This window comes from Dendrobates tinctorius, unplaced genomic scaffold, assembly GCF_039654945.1.
Source record: "Dendrobates tinctorius isolate UK_male_01 unplaced genomic scaffold, ASM3965494v1 ptg000011l, whole genome shotgun sequence".
Lineage (NCBI taxonomy): Eukaryota > Metazoa > Chordata > Amphibia > Anura > Dendrobatidae > Dendrobates > Dendrobates tinctorius.
This window is the reverse complement of record NW_027361679.1, coordinates 60,517,729-60,533,110: the sequence shown is the minus strand read 5'-3', so window position 1 is coordinate 60,533,110 and position 15,382 is coordinate 60,517,729. Positions and strand designations below refer to the sequence as shown.

Here is a 15,382-nt window from a genome sequence, read left to right as displayed (position 1 = left end):
TTGCTGCTCCATTTGGCCTTACGTCTTGGCCTCATTCAGACATCTGTGATTTTTCTTGTGCATGAAAAAAATGAACCGATTTTCATCAGTGTTCTGGATCAGACTTTTATCAGTGTTTGGTGCCAATTTTACCATCAGAGTTTGATCAATTTATATTAAACGCACAAATAAAACAAAACGACGCAGGTTTCACGTTTTTCTTTTGAGGACTTTCAGTGTGCAAAGAAATAAATGGGACATGTGAATGACCTCCAAGACCATAGTAGGTACACGCTCTACTTATATAAAAAAAAACACAAATAGAACACGTATGTGAAAACCGGACATCAGAATGAGGCCTTTGGCAGAATAGGCCAGATGATCTCTGCCCGAGAATGAGCTGAGCATTGCGCGGCCACAGCAGAGCCTGAAAACAAAGTGGACAGATGAGCACCGAAAGCTGGGGATGTACTAGACAGGTGTGAACACAAAGCATGGGCTGCTTATCTCACAATCCATATTGGAACAGCATTCCTATCTGCTTTACGGGGGCATTAAGTAACATTTGTACTATTGCTTTGATGACTGGTGTCTTATGAATGGCTAGCGTCATGGCAGGTGACAACTCTTTCGCGAGTGAATGTTTGTGTTATGTAGTATTTGTTCAGACATGATGAGCTCATTTGCAGCTATTTTTTTTATGCAGAGGTCCAATAGTAAACTGCAAAAAAGTAATGAACAAAAATAGTCATTCTCTGCCCAATGTACACTCATTTGAAATGTAAAAGATTCCTGCCACCTGGTGGTCATGTGAGATAAAGCAGATTGCTTTTGATTTATGGTGGAACACAATTTTGCTTGAGTTAGATCTGACACTTATTTTTTTTTTTTTATTATCTTTTGTTTTCTGGATCCAAAAGGGACCACAGATTTTCTCTATCACAACAACATTTTAAGCTACAGGATACCATCCCTTTGTCTTCAAAAGCATGCAAAATGTACATACAATAAAATAAAGCAAACTATAACCTGCATGCAATGTGTATTTAAAGGGAATCTGTCACCCCTTTTTTGAGATATCATATAATGATATCATTCAATTGTGTGTCACATAAGGATTCTCTTAGTACTTTTGCTTCCCCCTGACCCCGCACCTTTCATGCATAAATACCTTGTTTATATCGGTTCAGATGTATGTAAACTGCCGCTGTCCGGTCCGATGGGCGGGGCTTATTCACCTGCTCCCCCCTCCTCCCCGTCTTGCTCTACACAAGAAGAAATGCGTAGAGCAAGACAGGGAGGGGGGAGCAGGTGAATAAGCCCCGCCCAACGGACCGAACAGCGGCAGTTTACATACATCTGAACCGATATAAACAAGGTATTTATGCATGAAAGGTGCGGGGTCAGGGGGAAGCAAAAGTACTAAGAGAATCCTTATGTGACACACAATTGAATGATATTACATGATATCTCAAAAAAGGGGTGACAGATTCCCTTTAAAGCTATTTTTTCATGCAAAGGATATTTTGTTACTATAAATCAAATTGTGTGCAAGTAGTAAAGTTAGGTAGCAATTAAAGGTAAAATTTATACTTCTAGCTTTTCCTGGAGTGTTCAATCTGTGGACAATCTCACCTGATGCTCCAACAATAGTGAGCCACCATATGTACAGTGGGGAAAAAAAGTATTTAGTCAGCCATTAATTGTGCAAGTTCTGTAACTTAAAAAGTTGACAGAGGCCTGTAATTGACATCATAGGTAGACCGCAAATACGAGAGTCAAAATGAGAAAACAAATCCAGAAAATCACCTTGTCTGACTTGGCAAGATTTATTTTGCAAATTATGGTAGAAAATAAGTATTTGGTCACCTAAAAACATGCAAGACTTCTGGCTCTCACAGACATGTAACTTCTTCTTTAAGAGGCTCCTCTGTGCTCTACTCATTACCTGTAGTAATGGCACCTGTTTGAACTTGTTATCAGTATAAAAGACACCTGTTCACAACCTCAGTCACACTCCAAGCTCCACTATGGTGAAGACCAAAGAGCTGTCGAAGGACACCAGAAACAAAATTGTAGCCCTGCACCAGGCTGGGAAGAATGAATCTGCAATAGGCAAGCAACTTGGTGTGATGAAATCAACTGTGGGAGCAATAATAAGAAAATGGAAGACATACAAGACCACTGATAATCTCCCTCGATCTGGGGGTCCACGCAAGATCTCACCCCGTGGGGTCAAAATGATCACAAGAACGGTGAACAAAAATTCCAGAACCACACGGGGGGACCTAGTGAATGACCCACATAGAGCCGGGACCACCGTAACAAAGGCTATCATCAGTAACACACTCAGATCCTGCAATGCCAGACATGTCCCCTTACTTAAGCCAGTACATATCCAGGCCCGTCTGAAGTTTGCTAGAGAGCATTTGGATTATCCAGAAGAGTACTGGGAGAATGTCATATGGTCTGATGAAGCCAAAGTAGAATTGTTTGGTAGAAACAAAACTTGTTGTGTTTCGAGGAGACAGAATGCTGAGTTGCATCCAAAGAACACCATACCTACTGTGAAGCACAGGGGTGGCAACATCATGCTTTGGGGCTTTTTCTCTGCAAAGGGACCAGGACGACTGATCCGTGTACATGAAAGAATGAATGGGGCCATGTATCGTGAGATTTTGAGTGCAAAACTCCTTCCATCAGTCTTTCAACATGATATTGATCCCAAGCATACCGCCAGGGCAACGAAGTAGTGGCTTCATAAGAAGCATATGAAGGTCCTGGAGTGGCCTAGCCAGTCTCCTGATCTCAACCCCATAGAAAACCTTTGGAGGGATTTGAAGTCCGTGTTGCCCAGCAACAGGCCCAAAACATCACTGCTCTAGAGGTGATCTGCATGGAGGAATGGGCCAACATACCACCAACAGTGTGTGTCAACCTTGTGAAGACTTACAGAAAACGTTTGACATCTGTCATTGCCAACAAGGGATAAATAACAAAATATTGAGATGAACTTTTGTTAATGACCAAATACTTATTTTCCACCATAATTTGAAAAATAAATCTCATAGTTGTGGTCTACCTATGATGTCAATTACAGGCCTCTCTCATCTTTTTAAGTGGGAGAACTTGCACAATTGGTGGCTGACTAAATACTTCTTTTCCCCACTGTACATCCCATCTACCCTGATACCAACCCTCTAGAACACTAGAACTGCATTACTGTCATAGAAAATAGGAAACTGCCTATCCTGCCCCATAAATTGTAGGCTTCTTGCCCAGGAGAGATGTCATATCAGGACAGGGACCCAACAATGAAGGACGTCTTGATGTTTGTGGTTGGGCTCAAATATATTGGTCAATCTATGCGCTAAGTACCTTCTTTTTTTTACTCTTTTTTTCATAACAATATTGCAGTTTCATTTTTTCCAATATTCCATATGTACATAATGTAGCGTTTTCCAATATTCTCTGGCAGTAATGCAGTTCCAATGCTCTAGAGTTCTCATTCTTAGAAGTTCAGGGTTAAACTTAATCTTTTTCTATTGATGAAAAGTTGCCATTCATTTGAGTTATAGATAGGAATTCCCAATTCCTCAATTAAATCATTTATGTTATAGCAATCCACAAAACCACTGTCACTTATAAAGTATGGCAGAAATGCACTTTCTCTGGATTGAACATAGGATTCCTTTGCTCCTTTTCAAGCAACTTTATCTCATGTAGTCTTGATGCTAAGGGTATTTACGTCCATGTTACGCCCACGGCAAGTGCTTTTATACATCTGCATTAAAAAATGTACATGATCAAATACTTTCCTAGGTTTTCTAATAGAAAAATCGTTATGCCACTCGGTCTGTGTGGAATTCAATTTTTTTTTACGCATCCATAGAATGGTCAGGTCTCATCCGAGGCTCAGAAGAAAGTAGTGCATCCTGCAATGTTTTTTCTCACGGGCAGTCGGACAGAGAGCAAAACTATTCATCTGAACAGCCCTATTGAATAACGTGGGTCAGTGTTCTGTCCAATTAACAATTGGACAGCACACGTCCGATTTATACGCTTGTCTACATGATCCTTAAGATGAAGAGTCACATAGGACCTTGCAACGATTGCGAATTTTGGAAGCATTTTGGAATTTTGGTTGCAAGGTCACATGCCTGTGACCCTGAACCCTCTTACATTGCTATGATCTATGCTGATTTCACAGTCATCTACCATGTTAGAGCCCCAGGACTTGGAGGGCTGCCTACTCTATGGGTACATGAAAAGCAGGGAAAAACTCAGTCTTAGGCCGGGATCAGATGAGCATATGGAAAAATGGTCTGATTTTTACCCAGAAAACTTTATTTTTATCCATGTGTCCTTATTTTATTTCCATGTGAGATACATCAACATGATATAATGTTCATGATCAAATACAGTGTTAATAATGGAAACGTATCTGTAAAAATTGAATGCTACACAGATCGCTGATCTGTCACAGTGATCTGTGATGTGACAGATCAGCGACTATTTAATAAAGTTTAAAAAAAATAAAAAAAAGTGTTAAAATAATTAAAAAAAAAATCGCCAAATAAATTAGAAAAAAAAAAAAAATATTCCCCCAATAAATCCATTTTTTGGAAATAAAAAAAAAAACAATAAAAGTACACATATTAGGTATCGCCGCGTCCGTAACGACCCGCCCTATAAAAATGTCCCATTAGTTAACCCTTTTAGCGAACCCCTTAAAAAATAAAAATAAAAAACGAAGCAAAAAATGATGATTTATTATCATACCGCCAAACAAAAAGTGTAATAACGCGCGATCAAAAAGACGCATATAAATATCCATGGTACCGCTGAAAACGTCATCTTGTCCCGCAAAAAACAAGCCGCCATACAGCATCATCAGCGAAAAAATAAAAAAGTTATAGCTCGCAGAATAAAGCGATGCAAAAATAATTATTTTTTATATAAAATAGTTTTCATTGCATAAAACCGACAAAACATAAAAAACGACTTAAATGAGGTATCGCTGTAACCGTACTGACCCGAAGAATGAAACCGCTTTATCAATTTTACTGCACGCGGAACGGTGTAAACGCACCCCCCCAAAAGAAATTCATGAAACGCTGGTTTTTGTTCATTCTGCGTCCCAAAAATCGGAATAAAAAGCGATCAAAAAATGTCACGTGCTCGAAAATGGTACCAATAAAAACGTCAACTCGTCCTGCAAAAAATAAGACCTCACATGACTCGGTCTGTCAAAATACGGAAAAATTATAGCTCTCAATATGTGGTGATGCAAAAACTATTTTTACAATAAAAAGCATCTTTTAGCGTGCGACAGCTGCCAAATATAAAAACCCGCCATAAATAGTAAATCAAACCCCCCGTTATCACCCCCTTAGTTAGGGAAAAATAATAAAATAAAAAAAATGTATTTATTTCCATTTTTCCATTAGGGTTAGGGCTAAGGTTAGGGTAGGGTTAGGGCTAGGGTTAGGGCTGAGATTAGGGTTAGGGGTGTGTTGGGGTTCGGGTTGGAGTTAGAATTGGGGGTTTCCACTGTTTGGGCACATCAGGGGCTCTCCAAATGCAACATGGCGTCTGATCTCAATTCCAGCCAATTCTGAGTTGAAAAAGTCAAATGGTGCTCCTTCCCTTCCAAGCTCTGCCATGCGCTCAAACAGTGTTTTACCCCCACATGTAGGGTATCAGCCTACTCAGGACAAATTGCAAAACAATTTTTGGGGTCCAATTTCTCCTGTTACCCTTAGGAAAATAAAAAATTGGGGGCAAAAATATCATTTTTGTGGAAAAAAATGATTTTTTTATTTTCACGTCCGAGTGTTATAAACTTCTGTGAAGCACTTGGGGGTTCAAAGTGCTCACCACACATCCAGATAAGTTCCGTGTGGGGTCTAGTGTCCAAAATGGGGTCACTTGTGGGGAGTTTCAATAGTTTAGGTACATCAGGGGCTCTCCAAACGCACATGACACCCGCAGACCATTCCATCAAAGTCTGCATTCCAAAACGTCACTGCTTCCCTTCCGAGCCCCGACGTGTGTCCATACAGTAGTTTTCTCCCACATATGGGGTGTCAGCGTACTCAGGACAAATTGGACAACAACTTTTGGGGTCCAGTTTCTCCTGTTACCCTTGGGAAAATGAAAAAATTGGGGAATAAATTGATCATGTTTGTGGAAAAAATACGATTTTTTTATTTTCATGCCCGGGCATTATAAACTTCTGTGAAGCCCTTGGGGTTCAAAGTGCTCACCACACATCTAGATAAGTTCCTTAGGGGGTCTCGTTTCCAAAATGGGGTCATTTGTGGGGGTTTCCACTGTTTAGGTACATTAGGGGCTCTCCAAAGGCAACATGACACCCACAGACCATTCCATCAAAGTCTGCATTCCAAAAAGTCACTACTTCCCTTCCGAGCCCTGACGTGTGTCCATACAGTAGTTTTCTCCCACATATGGGGTGTCAGCGTACTCAGGACAAATTGGACAACAACTTTTGGGGTTCAATTTCTCCTGTTACCCTTGGGAAAATAAAAAAATTGGGGACTAATTGATCATGTTTGTGGAAAAAATACGAATTTTTTATTTTCATGCCCGGGCATTATAAACTTCTGTGAAGCACTGGGGGGTTCAAAGTGCTCACCACACATCTAGATAAGTTCCTTGGGGGGTCTAGTTTACAAAATGGTGTCATTTGTGGGGGGGGTTCCACTGTTTAGGTACATCAGGGGTTTTCCAATCGCGACATGGTGTCCGATCTCAATTCCAGCCAAAAACGTCAAATGGCGCTGCTTCCCTTCCGAGCTCTGCCATGCGCCCAAATAGTGGTTTACCCCCACATGTGGGGTATCAGCATACTCAGGACAAATTGCACAATAACTTTTAGGGTCCTGTTACCCTTGGAAAAATAAGAATTGAGGGTGAAAAGATCATTTTTGTGGAAAAAATATGATTTTTTAATTGTACGGCTTTGTTATAAACTTCTGTGAAGCCCATGGGGGTTCAAAGTTCTCACCACACATCTAGATAAGTTCCTTAGGGGGTCTAGTTTCCAAAATGGTGTCATTTGTGGGGGGTTTCCACTGTTTTGGTACATCAGGAGTTTTCCAAACGTGACATGGTGTCCGATCTCAATTCCAGCCAAAGTCAAATGGCGCTGCTTCCCTTCCGAGCTCTGCCATGCGCCCAAATAGTGGTTTACCCCCACATGTGGGGTATCAGCATACTCAGGACAAATTGCACAATAACTTTTAGGGTCCTGTTACCCTTGGAAAAATAAGAATTGAGGGTGAAAAGATCATTTTTGTGGAAAAAATATGATTTTTTAATTGTACGGCTGTATGTTATAAACTTCTGTGAAGCCCTTGGGGGGTCAAAGTTCTCACCACACATCTAGATAAGTTCCTTAGGGGGTCTAGTTTCCAAAATGGTGTCATTTGTGGGGGGTTTCCACTGTTTTGGTACATCAGGGGTTTTCCAATCGCGACATGATGTCCGATCTCAATTCCAGCCAAAAAGTCAAATGGCGCTGCTTCCCTTCCGAGCTCTGCCATGCGCCCAAATAGTGGTTTACCCCCACATGTGGGGTATCAGCGTACTCAGGACAAATTGCACAATAACTTTTAGGGTCCTGTTACCCTTGGGAAAATAAAAATTGGGGTGAAAAGATCATTTTTGTGGAAAAAATATGATTTTTTAATTGTACCGCTGTACGTTATAAACTTCTGTAAAGCCCTTGTGGGTTCAAAGTTCTCACCACATATCTAGATAAGTTCCTTGGGGGGTCTAGTTTCCAAAATGGGGTCACTTGTAGGGGGTTTCCACTGATTAGGTACATCAGGGACTCTCCAAACGTGACATGGCGTCCAATCTGAATTCCAGCCAATTTTGCATTGAAAAAGTCAAACGGCTCTCCTTCCATTCTGAGCTCTGCCATGCGCCGAAACAGTCGTTCCCCCCCACATATCAGGTATCAGCGCACTCAGGACAAATTGCACAATAACTTTTGCAGTCCAATTTCTCCTGTTACCCTTGGTAAAATAAAAAAAATTGAACCTGAAGTATTTTTTTTATGAAAAAAAGTTAGATGTTCATTTTTTTTTAAATATTCAAAAAAATTCCTGTGACGCACCTAAAGGGTTAATAAACTTCTTGAATGTGGTTTTGAGCACCTTAAGGGGTGCAGTTTTTAGAATGGTGTCACTTTTGGGTATTTTCTATCATATAGACCCCTCAAAGTGGCTTCAAATGTGATGTGGTCCTAAAAATAAAATGGTGTTGTAAAAATGAGAAATCGCTGGTCAACTTTTAACCCTTATAACTTCCTAACAAAAAAAAATTTTGGTTCCAAAATTGTGCTGATGTAAAGTAAACATGTGGGAAATGTTAGTTATCAAGTTTTTTGTGTGCCGTATCTCTGTGATTTAAGGGCATAAAAATTCAAAGTTGGAAAATTGCGAAATTTTCAAAATTTTCGCCAAATTTCTGTTTTTCTCACAAATAAACGCAAGTTATTTGAATGAAATTTTACCACTAACATGAAGTACAATATGTCACGAAAAAACAATGTCAGAATCACCGGGATCCATGGAAGCGTTCCATAGTTATGACCTCATAAACGTACAGTGGTCAGAATTGTAAAAATTGGCCCGGTCATGAACGTGCAAACCACCCTTGGGGGTGAAGGGGTTAAAGGAAAAGGGATGTGTTCAATATAATAGCAGTGTTGGGTTCAATTAGCGAGGTCAATCATTCTGTGAAGAGACAAGTGTGAAGCCGGCGGCCCTTATATAAGGGTGAAGCCAGGACATGCTGTACATGCATTTCTCCTTGAAAGCCTGAGAAATATGGGTCATTCGAGACATTGTTCAGAAGAACGTACTTTGAATAAAAAATTGATTTGTGAGGGTAAAACTAATAAAGAAGTGCAGACAACGATAGGCTCTTCAGCTATAATCATCTCCAATGCTTTAAAATGGAAAGCCAAACCAGAGAGAGGAGTGCGAAAATGGAAGACTACCATTCAAATGGATGGAAGACTAGCAAGAATGGTAAAGGCTTGGCCAATGATCAGCTCCAGGATGATTAAACAGTCTCAAGTTACCTGTGAGTACTGTGACAGTTAGAAGACGCCTGTGTGATGCTAATGTCTTAGCAAGAAGTCCCCGTAAAGTCCCAATGTTAAAAAAAGACGTGCTGAAGCGGATACAACTTGCCAAAGAACACATCAACTGGCCTAAAGAGAAATGCAGAACCTTTTATGCCATCAGAAGACAACTGTACCATCTCAAAACACTGGTGAGAGCTTGGCTTGATATTCGATAGCGAGCGTCATCACTCCTGTACTGCTGTATGGTAGCGAGGTTTGGGGCCTAGCGACTTACCCAAACCAGACAAAGTGGGATTCCAGCCCAGCTGAAGTCTTCCACCTGGAGTTCTGCAAATATCTCCTCCAAGTACATTGCAACAACTTAAATATAGCCTGTTTGGCCGATTCCCCTTATGGCTAACTATAAACAAAAGGGCGCTATCACACCACGCTCACATACAGAGCAGCAACCCCAGCTCCTACCACCATAAAGCCCTAATGAGCCAAAGCCCAGAGCAAGCCACGAACCCCGGCAGCCTGACCTGCCAAAGTCAGCATCACACCCTTACAAAAGCCAAAATAAAGAGAGTTGCAAGATGCAATATATAGAGGGTTAGCAGAGTGAATTAGAGAACTCCCAGAAACTCACTATCTACCGGTCATTGTGGAGGGACTATACTCTGGCCCCATATCTGGAGCGGTTACATCACCCCAAAGACAGGTAGACCCTGAATTTATACAGAGTATCCACAGTCTAGAGGTGGAAACAGTGCGGCACCAACAGACATACAAGCCACGGGAGAACAGACTGCCAGCAGGGGGCACTGGAGGACAATGCGCACTTCCTGCTTCACTGCAACAAATACTCAGCAGTGAGGACCTCCCTTTTCCAGAGACTTTCTATTCACAACCCGGACCCCCCATCCATGGAAGAGGAGAGAAAACTCTGCATTCTACTGGGGCAAGAGGAATCAACAGTGGAGATCTCCGCCCAATACGTCACCATATGTCATAAGCTGAGAGGAACTTAAAACCCCCAAATGGACTATTATGTCCCAAATTGTGCCCCAACACCCCTTTCCCATAATTATTATTATTAATATGCATTTATATAGCGCCATTTATTCCATGGCGCTTTACATGTGAAAAGGGGGAAATATAGACAAGTACAGTAAAAATGTGTAAGACAAGGGACACACAAGTACATAAGGAGAGGGGACCCTGCCCGCGAGGGCTCACAGTCTACAGGGATGGGTGAGGATACAGTAGGAGAGGGTAGAGCAGGTCGTGCTGTGGTCCAGTAGACCGAGGATCATTGCAGGCTGTAGGCTTGTCGGAACAGGTGGGTCTTCAGGTTCTTCTTGAAGGTTTCCATTGATGGTGAGAGTCTGATGTGTTGCGGCAGGGAGTTCCAGAGTATGGGGGAAGCACGGGAGAAGTCTTGTATGCGGTTGTGGGAAGAAGAGATAAGGGGGGAGTAGAGAAGGAGATCTTGAGATAATCGAAGGTTGCGTGCGGGTAGGTATCTAGAGACCATGTCACAGATGTATGGAGGAGACAGGTTGTGGATGGCTTTGTATGTCATGGTTAGGGTTTTGAATTGGAGCCTCTGGGCGATAGGAAGCCAGTGAAGGGCCTGGCATAGGGGGGAGGCTGGGGAATAGCGGGGAGACAGGTGGATTAGTCGGGCAGCAGAGTGTAGGATGGACTGGAGCGGAGCCAGAGTGCTAGAGGGGAGGCCAGAGAGTAGGAAGTTGCAGTAGTCGAGGCGGGAGATAAGAGCATGCACTAGTGTTTTTGTGGTTTCATGGTTGAGGAATGAGCGGATCTGGGAAATATTTTTGAGTTTGAGGCGTAAGGGAGAAGAGATATTGGGCGATAGTTAGACAGAGGATGGATCAAGGGAGGGCTTTTTGAGGATGGGTGTGATTGAGGCATGTTTGAAGGATGAGGGAAAGACACCATTTGTAAGTGAAAGGTTGAAAAGGTGTGTTAGAGATGGGATGAGGACTGTGGCCAAGTTAGGGATGAGGTGAGACGGGAGTGTGTCGAGGGCACAAGTTGTGATGTGTGATCTTGACAGAAGGGTGGAGAGCTGATCTTCTGTCATGGTGGAGAAGCTGGCTTATGCAGAACAGGGCTGAGCGGCTAAGAGGGGCATTGAGGGCTGCGGGCCAAAGTTTTGTCTGATCGTGTCGATCTTCTGCTTAAAGAAGGAGGCAAAGTCTTCGGCAGAAATGAGAGGAGGGGGAGGAGGTGCTGTGGGACGGAGTAGAGAATTGAAAGTGATGAAGAGCTGTTTAGGGTTGTGAGACATGGAGGATATGAGAGATGCGAAGTAAGTTTGTTTTGTGGCAGAGAGCGTGGACTTAAAGCTGGCAAGGGACTGCTTGTATGCGTTGAAGTGCTCAGTAGAATGGGTTCTCTTCCATCTCCGCTCAGCAGCCCTGGAAACCCGTCTCAGTTCTTTGGTCAGGCTGGTGAGCCAGGGCTGCCTGTTGATTGTTCAAGTCCCCGATCCCCCTCCCCTGTCACATTTATTTTCCTTGCTTTGGCAACACTAATTGTATTTTGGCCCTGCCAATAAAGCCTATTTGAGTTTGAGTTGAGTTTGAAATGGAGAAACATTTTATGGACCGATGAAAGTAAAATTGTTTTTTTTTGGGTCCAAGGGCCACAGACAGTTCGTCAGACGACCCCCAAATTCTGCATTCAAGCCACAGTACACTCTGAAGACAGTGATGCATGGTGGTGCAAGCATCGTTATATGGGCATGTTTCTCTTACTACGGTGCCGGAGAGTGAAACTGCAAAAAAAGTGCAAACCCACACTTGTTTTTTGTTTGGCTTTTTGCTAGGTTCACTAAATGCTAAAATTGACCTGTCTTTATGATTCTACAGGACATTACGAGTTCATAGACACCAAACATTGCCTAGGCTCTCTTTTATCTAAGTGGTGAAAACAAATTCCAAAGTTTTCTTTAAGATAAAAAAATGGTGCCATTTTTCTTGATCTCTGGTCGGGTGAGGGCTTATTTTTTGCGTGCCGAGCTGACGTTTTAATGATACCACTTTTGTGCAGATATGATCTTTTGATTGCCCGTTATTGCATTTTAATGCAATGTCGCGGCGACCAAAAAAAAAAGTAATTCTGGTGTTTTGATTTTTTTTTTTCACTACGCTGTTTAGCGATCAGGTTAATTCTTAATTGTTAATATGTGTAGGTTTGATTTTTTTTATTGTGCTATTTTGATTGGGGCGAAAGAGGAGTGACTAAAACTTTAGGTTTTTTTTTACTTTTGGAATTCTTCAATGCATCCCATGCATCTGAATATTCATTTCTCTTAAATATCGGCACACATGACCGCCGACAGCAGCAGGAAGCCGGTGGCTGACACTGTGTGCTACTGAAGAGCAATGAAGTGGGCACTATGATGAATAGTCCCGGATGGGATCAATCATACCAGGATGTCAAAAAGAAATGAATATTCATTGCCCTCCACGCCCATGGGTGTGGAATACAGTGAATATTCATTACTCTTTAGCAGCGGGAACAGGAGTTAGCCGGAGCCGCCGGCTCCTGCCTCTGCGACCTGCTGCTCCGCCGAAACCGCTCCCCCACCTTCCCACCACAGCCAGAGTCGGTACATCCGGACTATAAGACGCACCCCCATTTTCCTCCACTTTTTGGGAGGAAAAAAGTGTGTCTTATAGTCAGAAAAATACGGCAGTATAAAGATTTTGTGATTAACTTATGTTTTTGAACATACTGATATTCTTTTTGAACACTACCGTAGTTCCCATGCACCTCACCAGGTGCCCATTTTACAGCTCGGTAACGTGGATGCTTCACTAGATTGTGACATGATGAGCAATTAGTCAACAGAAACTTAGTGCTAATACATCTCCTAAAACACTGTTACCGTTTAGCATTTCCAATTTAAAATAAGTGTTACGAGAAATTCAAGGGACTCACTGGGTAAGGTGGATCCTTGAAGCCCAACGTCCAGATGGGCACATGGGCCACGGGTGTCAGTGCAGCAGGTTGGTGAGTAGAGGGACTGGAAACTGTAAGTAGAATGCTGGAATCTGTAGGCAAGCAGGTGGAGTGCAAGAAACCGCAGGCAGGTAGCAGATTCCACTCCGGAGTAAGTCAGCAACCAAGAAAACCGAAGCCAGCCAGGAAGAAGCCCTGAAAACCACCGGCAGACACAAAGAAGAAGTCCAAGAGACCCGAGGAAAGGAAGCCGACAGAACTCGTGAATCACTAAAACCTACAGTAGGAAGAGGCCCACAACCAGTTTACAGTGCACACACAAACAGCAAGTCTAGTCAAAGACTCAATATTATGCCCCGGGTGTGTGTCTTAAAAGCCCTTAAATAGGCTCAAACTGTTCATCACATAGTCGACATAGAAGCATGCTAGGCCACCTGCAAAGCCCGATGTGGAGAACAATAACAATGAATGGACTGGGGCAGATGGAGAAGAGCCCAGACCCGGTAAAGTGTGTAAGAGTGAATAAAACCACCATATTTTTAATTTGGATCACACATTTTATTTTACTCTAGATGACACAATTTGGCAACCAAATGTTTAAAAAATGTGAGCCATTAAAATAAAAATAACAAAAAAATTACATAACCTTGGTCAAAGACTTGATAGCATAACTCTGGCAACTTGACTGACATGCGCTGAAAATAATCCATGATACACAATAATACTTAGAGAAAAAAAAACCTCCTTAAGATTAAAAAAAATAAAATAAAAAAAGATGAAAAAAAAAATTCAGGTGTCACAAAGTGTTTGCGTTCTGGAAGTTTTAAAAACATGCTAATCCTTGGTCCCTCATCTATACAAGGTGCAGAAGCTCTTCAAAAAATGGTGAAGGAAGTCTCTGAGTAAACAGTTCACACCCCAAGTTTATTGGCCTGGGTAAGAACTACTTTGAGCACCGGCATGAAGGCAGATGTTTCACTGAAGTTACTGGTGCTCACTATGTGGGTATGGATGTTCAGGCCTTCCATATAGTTTTGAGACTCGATACTTCTTGCAATGTTGTGCAAACCTGCAATTATTGCAGGAGAAAGCTGGAGAAGACAAGGAAAAAAAATTGTTACCATAGAATTGATGATTGATTATTCCCCACATCTATTGATTTCAATTCCCACATGTCTGCCTTCTGTTGTATGTCTGCTGCTTCCCTGCTGTGCAATTAGCCAAGTTTTGTATTCACTCCTGTCTGTTAATTTATTCTATACCTCTAATTGTGCTACCTGTCTCCCTGCGACTCTTCCCTTCTGTTCTCACCTGGCATCTTTCATGCGCAATTAAAATTATAGAAATATTGAGCAAGATGTCTCTGTGTGCAGCATCTTAACCCCTTCCCGACCTGTGACACAGCGTATGCGTCATGAAAGTCGGTGCCAATCCGACCTATGACGCATACCCTGTGTCATGAATTCAAAGCCCCCCTGCGGGTCGGGTGACCGGGGTCAATGAAAGGTCACCTGACCCGCAGATACAGGGGGCTTTGTAATTCACCACAGGGGGCGTGGCTTCGCCCCCACGTGGCTACGATCGCTCTGATTGGCTGTTAAAAGTGAAACAGCCAATCAGAGCGATAGTAATATTTCATCAATGAAAATTGATGAAATATTACAATCCAGCCATGGCCGATGCTGCAGTAGCATCGGACATGGCTGGAGACATCGATTCGACCCCCCCCACCGGCGATCGCCCCCCCGCAACTCAATGACAGCGGCGATCTGCCGCCGCTGTCATCTTCTGCCCTCCCTCCCATTCCCTCCGCTCCCCGCCAGCTTCCGATCCCCCCTCACCCGATCTCACCGCCCCCGGCACATTCTCAGTCCCCCCGTCGCTCCCGGTGTCCGGCGGGTCCGGTTCATGGGCGCTGCCATCTTAGAAAATGGCGGGCGCATGCGCAGTGCGCCCGCCCGAATCTGCCGGCTGCAGATTCCATTATTTCATTTTGATCACTCTCACAGTGATCAAAATGAAATAAAAAGTAAATGAACCCCCCGATTATCACCCCCATAGGTAGGCATAACCAATAAAATAAAGAAAATATATTTATTTTTTTTTCCATTAGGGTTAGGGTTAGAAAGAGGGTTAGGGTTAGGGTTAGAAAGAGGGTTAGGGTTGGAAAGAGGGTTAGGGTTGGAATTAGGGTTAGGGTTGGAATTAGGGTTAGAATTAGGGTTAAGGTTGGAATTAGGGTTAGGGTTAGAATTAGGGTTAGGCTTGTGGTTAGTGTTATGGTTAGTGTTGGGGTGAGGGGTG

General features: G+C 42.7%; 1 protein-coding gene across 12 annotated transcripts in view; it reads right to left on the bottom strand.

Moving 5' to 3' along the window:
- Positions 1–13,614: 13,614 nt before the first annotated feature.
- Positions 13,615–15,382, bottom strand: part of SEC31A (SEC31 homolog A, COPII coat complex component) — a 130,132-nt gene continuing 128,364 nt past the window's right edge. For all 12 annotated transcript variants that reach the window (XM_073542743.1, XM_073542740.1, XM_073542750.1 and 9 more), the window contains one exon: positions 13,615–14,169. In XM_073542743.1, the coding sequence (XP_073398844.1) occupies positions 13,990–14,169 (180 nt within the window). In that variant the 3' untranslated portion in view covers positions 13,615–13,989. The remainder of the gene's footprint in view (positions 14,170–15,382) is intronic.